Here is a 10,897-nt window from a genome sequence, read left to right on the forward strand (position 1 = left end):
CTCTAGTTCTTCATGGCATGGTTGCCATAGCTCTTATTAGGAGCAAACCACTCTCAGGGACACACAGACCCCCAAGAAAATCACAGAACAGTACCCTTGACAGGCTGAGGCTGTCTCCTTACTATTGAGATTGGGGGAAAGCGCGCCAGGGAGGGCAGGGACAGCTGAGGACGGCGCGCCCTCTGGCGGTGGAAGAAGGGAACAGAGGAGAAGGATGCTTTTCCCCCTCGCCAAAACCAAGCTCAAGGTCAGAGTTGATGATGATGTTCTTTGGGGGCCTGCTACCTGCCAGGCCTAATGCTAGCCGCGCCACCCATGTGAAATATAGTATATCTGGAGTTATTTTAAATAGTTAGGAGTTTCTTTGTTTCTGTGTGTCTTCCCTACTAGAAAGTGAGTAAAGAGACACCTTGTTTTTGTGTTTTTTTAAAAAGATTTTATTTATTTATTTGACAGACAGAGATCACAAGTAGGCAGAGAGGCAGGCAGAGAGAAAGGGAGGAAGCAGGCTCCCCGCTGAGCAGAGAGCCAGATGGGGGGCTTGATCCTAGGACCTTGGGTCATGACCAAGCTGAAGGCAGAGGCTTTAACCCACTGAGCCACCCAGGCGCCCCATGGGACGCCTGATTTTGTTGTTGTTTTGGTTTGGTTTTGTTTTTTGTTTTTAAGATTTTATTTATTCATTTGACAGAGAGAGGGGGAGTGGGGGAGCGGCAGGCAGAGGCAGAGGGAGAAGCAGGCTTCCTGCCCAGCGGGGAAGCTGACGCAGGGCTTCATCCCAGGACCATGGGATCACGACCCCAGCAAAAGACAGACACTCAACCAACTGAGCCACCCAGGCACCCTGGGACTCCTGTTTTATTTACCATTGAGTTCCCAGGACCTGCAATAGGTAGAGCAAGGAGCCTGCTTCTCCCTCCACCTGCCCTTCCCCCTGCTTGTACTCTCGTGCTCTCTTGCTCTCTCTCCTATGCTTGCTTTCTCTCTCCCTCTCTCTCTGGCAAATAAGTAAATAAATAAAAAATTTTTATTTACTCGACAGAGATCACAACTAGGCAGAGAGCTGGGGGGTGGTGGCGGGCAGGCTCCAGGTGAGCAGAGAGCCTAATGTGGGGCTCAATCCCAGGACCCTGAGACCATGACCTGAGCCGAAGGCAGAGTCTTAACCCACTGAGCCACCCAGGTGCCCCAAATAAAATATGTTTAAATAAAAATAAATAAATCTTTTTTAAAAAAGAGGAACAACAACAAAAAAAGGTATTAATTGCATGACTTAAAGTCAACTGACTGAGAGATTCAACAAATGTGCAAGAAGGTGTCCCATTCCCCCTCCTCCCCTCCTTCCCTCCAATGGCCCGAGTGAACCATGGTCTCTGGCAGGAGAAAAAAATCCATTTTGAAAGTGCACAGTCACGCTTGGTGTGGACTGTTGCTTTGCACACAGCTTTCTATGTTGTGTTTCTTTTTTTTTTTTTTTTTTTTTTTTTTAAGATTTTATTTATTTATTTGACAGAGAGAAATCACAAGTAGGCAGAAAGGCAGGCAGAGAGAGAGAGGAGGAAGCAGGCTCCCTGCTGAGAGAGAGAGCCCGATGCGGGACTCGATCCAGGACCCTGAGATCATGACCTGAGCCGAAGGCAGCGGCTTAACCACTGAGCCACCCAGGCGCCCCTCTATGTTGTGTTTCTGAAGGTGTTTTTGCAAAGAGGCAAGACCGTATTTTGCCTAGCAGCTGTCTGCTTGATGTATAACTTTTCAATATTTAGCAATAGGGTATGTAGACATCTATCTGTACTTTTTTAAAAGAATACAAGTCAGGGGAAGGGCAGAGAGAGGGAGGAGCAGACTCTGCTGAGCATGGAAACCAAGGCAGGGCTCGATCCCAGGACCCCGGAACCCAGGACCCTGAGACCATGACCTGAGCCAAAGGCAGAGCTTAACCCACTGAGCCACCTAGGCGCCCTGGGCCTCTATCTGTACTCTTGCCCAGGAACATTCATCTGAGGGGCAGTCTTGATGCTTACAACAGTTCTCTGAGGGCAAAACTGTCCTTAAACACATTCACAGATGGAGAAACGGGAGGGTAGCTTCGAATGTGATCTTCCCATGTATCTGCCACCAGCTGTATGCAAGGAACTGGGGATATAATAGTATGCAAAAAGGGGAAAATGATAGCCCCTTCCTTATCTTTAAGTCGGGTGATGACATGTCCTCAGTTGTCTGGGACAGTCCATGTTTGCCTGCTGACCCAGCAAAACTATCAGTAGCTCTGGACTACTGTAGGTCTGGGCTACTTATAGACCCCACTGTATACGAGAGACAGAAATTCATCAAAAAATTGCCCAGGTAAGTTAATAACTATGCTTGTGATAAACACGAAGGAAAGGAAATGATGTGGGGAAAACAACTGGGGGAATTCGTCACCTCCTCAGGTGACACGGAAAGAAGAGTGACAGGATGGGACAAGTGAGGGGGGCTTGGGAATGTCAAGGAAAAAAAAGAAGATTCTGCATTGTGTTTTAACTTTGTTTTTGCTACAATCGGCATTTAGTTTGACTTTCTCTCATTGTTGAGATGACAAAGAAAACCAGTGTTTTTTGCTAACTGCAAGAGAATCTGAGGAGTTTTTATAATGGCTGACTTAATTATAATGAGATCAAAGAAAAGCAGTTGATGAATTAAATAGTGAAAAAATCCAACTTCCTAAAACATACAGGGAGTAGATCTAATTCCCTATTTAGAAAAATGCATCAGTAATACAGTGTCAGGATTAAAGGTAATACAATTGCCCACTGAAGCTCTTGTAAATGCTCACAAGGGTATGTCTCAATTTTAGGCTGACAAGAGACAGAATAAATAGAATTCTAACAAGGGAAGACTTCACACCACCTGTTCATAGTACCGGCAAGCAGTCCCATGTGTAAATATCCCTGTCTTGTTACAAAAGGCAAGCTGACTGTTTTGTCATCTTAAAGGTAAGGTACAAAGTTCCCAAATTTTTTAAGGTTCCTCTATTTAAAACTTGTACACAGTGTGAAGAAAGTCCCCTGGGGACAGGGTATCAAAGTATCCTTAAAGGCAGCAAGAAGGGCAGGGAAGCTTGATGTCTCGGGAGTGAGCCAAGCAAGGTTAGGCTGATGTCAGATCATGGTGAGGTGCTTGGGACTCATCCTAAGGGTCATGAGAAGCCACAGAAAACTGCGACTCACTTTTGAGAGTGACCTGATCAGATCTGAGCTGTGGTCTCACAGGAGCCAAGGTGCATGCTGGGAAGTCACCGAGGAGGTGGGAGCAAAATCCAGGGGCAAGACTATGGTGACTGGACCAAGATGGGGAGGGGGCAGTAGCCAGCCTAATTCATAGGACATTTAGGAGATAACAGCAACATGACTTGGGGGTAACTGGATATTTATCAGTCATTCAGGATTTATTGAGCACGTGCTATGTACGGGCTGTTGTTCTGGCGGGGGGGGTGCTGGAAACAAGAGGAGACAGAGTAGAGGTTGGTCAAGGATGGTAAGCTCATGCATGGCTTTTGTAACTGGAAGACCATCACAGCATTCCTTTAGATGGGGACTCTTGGAAGAGGGCTGATTACGGAGGAGCACATCCTAAACCATTCTGGGAACCTTGCATTTGAGTTCCCCGTGGGACATCCAATTAGTGATGTCAAGTAGGCAGGTGGATATACAGATGCAGACGTCATCTGAAAGCTCCAGGCTGGACATATAAAGTCTGGAAGTCAGCTGCATTTCAGGGGCAGCTGAAGTCATCGCATGGATGAAATCCTCCAGTAGAACAAGTATAGTAAGATGGTCAAAGAAGGAAGACGAAGTCAAAAAGGGAGAGAAAAAGACCAGCTAGAGAAGCAGAAGGAAAATCAAGACAGTCTTGTGCCACAGAGGCTGAGGAAAGTGAATGTTTCAAAAGGGATGTGGTCGACTATGTCAAATGCTGTCTAATTGCCCAAGGCAATCCAGCTAAGATGTGGCAGGACTGAAATTTAAAATTAGGTCTAACTATTTAATACAGCGCCAGGCCAAATGGCTAGCCATTTGGAGACAAAATTAACCCCCTACCTCACACTGTATACAATTGCAAATTCTTGCCAAGGTAAAAGTCTAAAAGTAGAAACACAGATAACAATATTTTTTTAAACAGAAAAAGTTTTACAGTCTTGGTGTGTTAAGGTATTCTTAAGGCAGAGCAGGAAACACAGCATCCGTAAAAGAAAGAAACAGACTTTTCTTTTTAATAAACTAGAGGAAAATGTTTACAGCACATTTGGCAGTGTCAATACTCTCCATATACAACGACCCAACAGCAAAACTGAGAGACTTAAAGAGATGAACAGACAGTTCGCAGAAAATGGATGCAAATAGCCATAGATAACCACCTCTCTGATCCTTGAAGAAGTGCAAATAAAACAGTAATGACACCATTCCTTGGATTGGTAAAGCATTTTAAAGCTGATCCCATTACTGGGGAAAAGAAATACGAAAACTTTTTTAGGATGATATTTGGCAATATTTATTAAAAATTTTAATGTAGGGGCACCTGGGTGGCTCAGTGGGTTAAAGCCTCTGCCTTCGGCTCAGGTCATGATCCCAGGGTCCTGGGATCAAGTCCCACATCAGGCTCTCTGCTCAGCAGGGAGCCTGTTTCCCCCTCTCTCTGCAGCTTCTCTGCCTACTTGTGATCTCTGTCTGTCAAATAAATAAATAAATTCTTTGAAAAAAATTTTAATGTAGCTCTATTTCCTGATGTGGGTGCTGGGTACATGGTATATACATGGCGTGAAATTAACATAGTTCTTCACTCTATTAATTCTAATAACCCTATTTAAAAAGTACAATTTTCTATATGTATGTTATTCCTTGATGCTTTCAAAAAGACCACAGACACAAAACGTACACACCCAATGACTCAACAATCCCAGTTATGGGATTCTTTCCTTCAATTTGCAAATTGATAACAAAAAGATGAACAACCCAATTTATTTTATTTTTTTAAGATTTTTTTCCTTAAGGCATCTCTGTATTCAACGTGGGGCTTGAACTCACAACTCTGAGATCTAGAGGTGTGTGTTCTACTGACTGAGCCAACCAGGTGCCTCCAGTATTTCAATGTATTTCCAATGTATTTCAAAAATGGACAACGGACATGGCAGCCAATCAGACATGGCAGCCAATCGACAGAAGAGGATTCCCAGCAGGCAGAAAACACAGGGAACAAAATGTCCTGAGTGGTCATAAAAATGCCATTTCAAGTTAAAAAGAGATCTCTATTGCTTTACACTCATAAATTTAATAATTAATAACATCCACCTCTGGGATACAAGGGGGTTCCAATACGGTACTGGTAGAAATAGGAATTGTTAACAGCCTCCGGGGGAAAACCATTGGGTAATAACTATTAAATATGTAGAGTCTTTGACCTAGAAAGCTTATATTTTATCAGTTATCAGTATGTATGTCTGATATTTTGTGCATGGGGGAGGTTGTGGAATGAAGAACAGCAAAGCTTTTAAAAAAAAAAAAAAAAAAAAAGCAATGATCCTCTCCAAATGGCAAGCCTATACCATGAAATACTATGAGACTATTACAAAGATTCCATTAGAATTAGCTGTGTTCAACTAGAGAGAGGGACATGGGATAGGAGGTCACAAAAAGCAAAGTGATGTGCGTGATTTGATTTTGGTGTTTTTTTTTTTAAGGCTTTATTTATTTATTTGACAGAGATCACAAGTAGGCAGAGAGGCAGGCAGAGGGAGAGATGGGGAAGCAGGGTCCCTGCTGAGCAGAGAGCCCAGTGCGGGGCTTGATCCCAAAGCCTCTGCCTTTGCTAGGGTCATGATCTTAGGGTCCTGGGATCGAGCCCCACATCAGGCTCTCAGGGAGCCTGCTTCCCACCTGCTCCCCTCTTGCCCCACCTGCCTCTCTGCCTATTTGTGATCTCTGTTAAATAAATAAATAAAATATTAAAATAAAATAAAATGGGAGCTTTTGATTCTTAAATACAGAGATTAAATGGGCAAGAGAAGGTTGGGAGGGGTGGGATGTGGGTGAAACAGACAAGAGGGATTAAGAGATAAAACTTCTAGTTATAAAGTAAGTCACAGGGGTGAAAAGTACAGCTTAGGGAATGTGGTCAACAAGATTGTCATTGCATAGTTTGGGGACAGATAGGGGCCACACTTATCACCAGGAGCACTGAGTAAAGTACAGAACTGTCCAATCACTATGTTGTATACCTGAAACTTATATAAACTTGTATGTTAATTGCACCTTAATTTAAAAAGGGGGGGAGGGAGCCTTTGTTACCCAGGACCCTCCAGGAGGAAGACAAAGGCACACAAGGCCTCCATCTCCTGTGTTAATGTTCCTGGTGAGTTATTCAAGGCCCCCACTGGGAAGGGAAACAAAGCTGGGCAGGGTGCCAGGCCCTTGCTCTTCCAGAAACCACAGGGCGAGGTGACCAGAGGCCTGTGCACCCCTCCCCACGCTGACTCTCAGCCAGGAGACAGGCCCCTTGGCTTTGCCACAGGCTCCCCCACTTCCCCCACCTCACCACAAAATATCCTGTTGTGGCCAGAGAAGGTAGCAGAATCTGGGGTGTAGAGAGACCCGCCTGTTCCTGTTCCGCCTGGGTGTGAAGCAAGGCCCTCCCCGCTGCCGGGCCCCAGCAGATAAAGGTGGCCCGGGCCAGCCTCGAGCTCCTAGCCGTGCCTGCGTGCCTCACCTGCTATGTCCGCCCCCTGTGCGCTGCTCACCTGGGCCCTCCTGGCTCTCTTCGGCCTCGGGCTCGGGGTGCCTGGAGAAGACCTCCCTTGCTCCTGCTGCCCCATAGTGCCCCGGAGAGAGTGGAAGGCCCCGGCATCCAAGTGCGTGGATAAGTTGAAACTGCCCGCACGCTACGTGGTGGTGTCGCACACGGCCGGCAGCCCCTGTGACAGCCCAGCCTTGTGCCTGAACCAGGTCCAGAATGTGCACAACTACCACACAGGGATGCTGAACTGGTGTGACGTGGGCTACAAGTGAGTGCGGAGCGGGGGCACAGGTCCGAACCAGGGCGGATGGAGGGAAAGGGGTGCAGGCCCGAGGGACCTGCCCTGGCCAGCCGTTCTAGACTCCCCCTGGCTGACGGGTGGGCTTGCTTTCTCCCCAGGGCGGGCACACAAGACTGTGCGCACGGCACACAGGTGCTAAGAGCAGAAAGGGCTGAAGTCCATGCTCTGCTCGCCCCCGTGGGAGGGAAAGCCTTTGCCAACACAAAAGAAACTGTCCTCTACACTGCAGTCATTTCATAAAGTCCGCCGCCTCTGCTGGGAGGCAGATAAGCAGGCTGGTTCAGCCCAGAGGACAGGGGACAGCGAGGGGGACGGGGGGTGGGGGTGGGGGTGTCACCAACGCTTTCCCCATTTTCGTTTGCTCTCCCTCCTCTGCAAAGTCAGCTTGTGGCCCCCACCGGGTCACTAAATCAGCCAATACATACGTGCAAAGCCCTTAGGACACCACCTGGCATGCAGTAGGAACCCCCAAGTTCATGGGCTCTTGCCCTTAGGCACTTACTATGTGCCAGGCCCTGCCCAGGTGCTGGGACAGGGGACACATGACCAGTGCGAATCTGGCCCAATGGGATTTAAAGACCAAAAGGGAGGAAAAAGTGGGAAACAAGCAAAGGCAACCAGATAAATTCAGCCGGTGATGGAAGCAATAAGGCAGGACGGGAGTTGTGGGGGGAGACTGAGGTGGCTCTGGGATGGGGGGCGGCGGGAAGAGTGGTAAGCTGCAAGGTGCAGCAGAGGTAAAGGCTAAGAGGACAAGTGAGAGGGTCATGCCTGGAGGACAGAGGTCAGAGTGGCTGGAGGGAGCTGGGAGGAATGACATGAAACGAACGGGGAAGACCGGGTGGGCAGCGCCTTGTGGACCACCCTAAGAAAGACTGGAGCCATGGGAGGGGCGTGAGCTCGCTGGGTGTAAGAGCTCCCTCTGGCGGCTGTGGGGAGAACAGACTGCAGGTGGGTGACTGCAGAAAGAGACGGTAAGATCTCTGTCTGGGGCCCGTGCTCCCCCTGCCCCCCCTCCCCGCACTGCGGCGAATAACTTTGAACCCTACAGGTTCTCAGACCTTGGTAAGCAGCAGTCACGGTCTGGAAATCCAGGTTCCTGGCTTCCAATGGGGCTGGGGAAACCTGACATCACTGGAATTCTAGCCGATGAGGGTATCCCCAGCAACTTGGCTCAAGCTTTTACAATCCCAAGGCTCCATCTTCCAGGATTTGTCTCCAAGACTCAGGGGCTCCGATCCTAAGTTTCCATGAGTTATTGAAAGCTTGGCTCCCCAGCCTCTGGCCTAAATCGCCTCACAGAAAAGCAGACCGAAGTCTGTTTCTCAGATTTTAGGATTTAGAGTCTGATCCCAACATCCTGGATCTCTCTTGTCACTCTACATTTTTTGGGTCTCAGTGTCTTTACTGAGAAAAAGGGCTCCTCACTCGACCCAGCTGGTGGTGGTGCTGGAGGTTTAAACTAGACGCTTACATTTCACAAACACACAGGGAGTCCCAATTGCCCATGCCACGTGCTGAGGCTGTGACAAGGCCAAAAGCAGCCCAGTCCTGGGGGCCATCATCACCCTGGAATTTCTAGTCTCTCTGGAGCCAGATTCTTCTGCACCTGGCTTCCTGCATGGGAGGCTCAGGACCCAAAGATTCTGAACGTCCAATGTTCTTTCCATCATTGGTGACTGTGAGAGCTAGAGGTTGGAGGCAGTGATCTCGCAACTCCAAAATGCTGATCTTCTAGCTAATCCCAATGTGCCAAAATCAGACTCGCTCCATCAAGATGTGTCAGATGAGTCTTGAGGATCTGATGCCAGGACTGGAAACTTCCAAGAGCCAGATGCCAGGACTCCAGGGTCTGTATCTGGTTTTGATGCCAATCCTGAGTCTCAGATCCTGTCACTCAGTGTACCCCAGCAGGAAACAGAGAGCAGGAAGCAGGCTGAGCCAAGGGGAGAAGAGCTTCTTGGAGGAGAGTTCTGAGAGGGAGGGGTCTACGGGGAATGACCTTGGGGTTGACAGTGTACCTGCCTCAGAGGACTGCATAAGAGGACTCAGCAAATCAAGAGTTCAACAAATCCTCCTGGGGGGCTGGAGGAAGCAAGGAATCACCTGGGTGGGAGTCTCAGGGACCCGGATGAGAATCCAGACTCCTCTCTCTGGTTGTGTGATTGCAGGCAGATGTCCCTACCTCTCTGATTCTCCACCTGCAGAATGGGGGCAGTATTGGCTCACGGGTGGCTGTGAGAATGTAGTGTCGTGCCTAGGATGTGGCAGAGGCAAGAGGCATTGGATTTCAGGAGAAGAGGGAGGTGTTGAGGGGAATTATGTGTGAGTAGCATGGGGCAGGGGAGGAAGAGGGGAGGAGGCCCTCCCTTACTCATCAAGTCCACCCCCCTCCCACCCACACAGCTTCCTGATTGGCGAAGATGGTCTTGTGTATGAAGGCCGGGGCTGGGACACCAAGGGCGACCACACAGGCAAGATCTGGAACCCTATCTCCATTGGCATCTCCTTCATGGGGAACTATATGGGTGAGTGTCCAGCTGCTGGCACGGTGGGCCGGCCTGGGATCTGGGGGATGGTGCCGCATGCTTTGTGGTCCTTGGGAAGTTCTGCCACCTCCAAGCTCTGTGACCTCGGGAAGTGAGTCGGCTTCTCCAAGCCTCACCAATTCCTTCAGAGAATGACCGTTTCTTTGCAACTGCATGGTCTGGGCCAGGACGAGTTAATCTGTATAAAAGTTCTTCGGCCAGTCTGTGGCTCATAGAATATGAACCTGAGACACAGCCACCGTCATGGGGAGGACCCAGAGGTCTGGGGGCAGAGGAGGGAGGATAAGCTCTCATCTTGATACTTGCTGAGGGTTTAACCTGTACCAGGTACTGTTGTGAGGGCTTTACATAAAAAAACTCATTTTCTTGTCCCACAGCCCCATGGGCACATGCCATCATTCCCTCCTTTTGCCAATGAGGAAACTGAGGCACAGCAGGATTAAGTTCCTACTAGAGGACTGGCAGACCCCGTTCTGGGTGCTGGTGGGGCAGGGTGCACAATTGGAACCACTGCCCCACACTACCTCTGCCCCTCAAGGAAGCCCCAGCCTAACTCCTGCTTCTGTCTCCCCCAGAGCGGTCACCTCCACCCCGGGCCCTCAGGGCGGCCCAGAGTCTTCTGGCTTGTGGTGTGGCTCAGGGAAAGCTGAGTCCCAGATATGAGGTCAAAGGACACCGGGATGTGCAGCGGACACTCTCTCCAGGTGACCAACTCTATGAGATCATCCAGACTTGGCCACACTACCACGAGTGAGACCCTGTCTACCTCCTCCACACCCAGAAACCCCACCACCGACCCTCCAATAAAGGAGCAGCTCAAACTGCGTTCCTGCGTCCCACCACATGTCTCCCCTCCCTCTCTACTTCCCACAAGACCCCCAGCCATTCCCACCCGCCCCCGGGGCCCAGCACTCTGTCCTTGCTGGTGCTCAGAACCTAGAGGCCCCGACCCTGAACCAAGACCCCAGAGATCCCAGCTTGGAAGGAACATCACAGCTCAGAACCCAGAGGTCTCAGGTCAGAGCGCAGGAATCAGCACCAAGTTGGCCCAGATGTCACTGACAGCAGCTCAGGGGTCACGTGGGACCGCGAACCATGCTCCACAACACCCCTCCTCTAGCACTCAGTCAAAGATATCCTGTGCAACATCTCTGCTTGGACCCCTTTGAGGATGAGCTGCTCACTACCACCCTTCATTACTTTAGAGAGTCGGCAAGTTTTTCCTGACTCTGAACCCCAAAGTGCCTCCCAGAAAGACACCAGGCCCCATTTACAGCCA

At 49.3% G+C, this 10,897-nt stretch overlaps 1 protein-coding gene across 1 annotated transcript; it reads left to right on the top strand.

Moving 5' to 3' along the window:
* Window positions 1-6,455: 6,455 nt before the first annotated feature.
* Window positions 6,456-10,443, top strand: PGLYRP1 (peptidoglycan recognition protein 1). Its single transcript, XM_059151633.1, has 3 exons — window positions 6,456-7,036; window positions 9,476-9,597; window positions 10,194-10,443. Exons 1-3 carry the CDS (start codon window positions 6,747-6,749, stop codon window positions 10,370-10,372), a joined length of 591 nt encoding a protein of 196 aa, XP_059007616.1. The 5' UTR covers window positions 6,456-6,746; the 3' UTR covers window positions 10,373-10,443.
* Window positions 10,444-10,897: the final 454 nt, after the last annotated feature.

This window comes from Mustela lutreola, chromosome 16 (assembly GCF_030435805.1).
Source record: "Mustela lutreola isolate mMusLut2 chromosome 16, mMusLut2.pri, whole genome shotgun sequence".
Classification (NCBI taxonomy): Eukaryota; Metazoa; Chordata; class Mammalia; order Carnivora; family Mustelidae; genus Mustela; species Mustela lutreola.

Excerpts from the sequence above, each read along its gene's own strand:
- PGLYRP1 (XM_059151633.1), top strand. The coding sequence starts at position 6,747 with ATGTCCGCCCCCTGTGCGCTGCTCACCTGGGCCCTCCTGGCTCTCTTC. Across the intron at positions 7,037-9,475 it reads TGGTGTGACGTGGGCTACAA|CTTCCTGATTGGCGAAGATG; the intron begins GTGAGTGCGGAG and ends CCACCCACACAG. Across the intron at positions 9,598-10,193 it reads CTTCATGGGGAACTATATGG|AGCGGTCACCTCCACCCCGG; the intron begins GTGAGTGTCCAG and ends TGTCTCCCCCAG.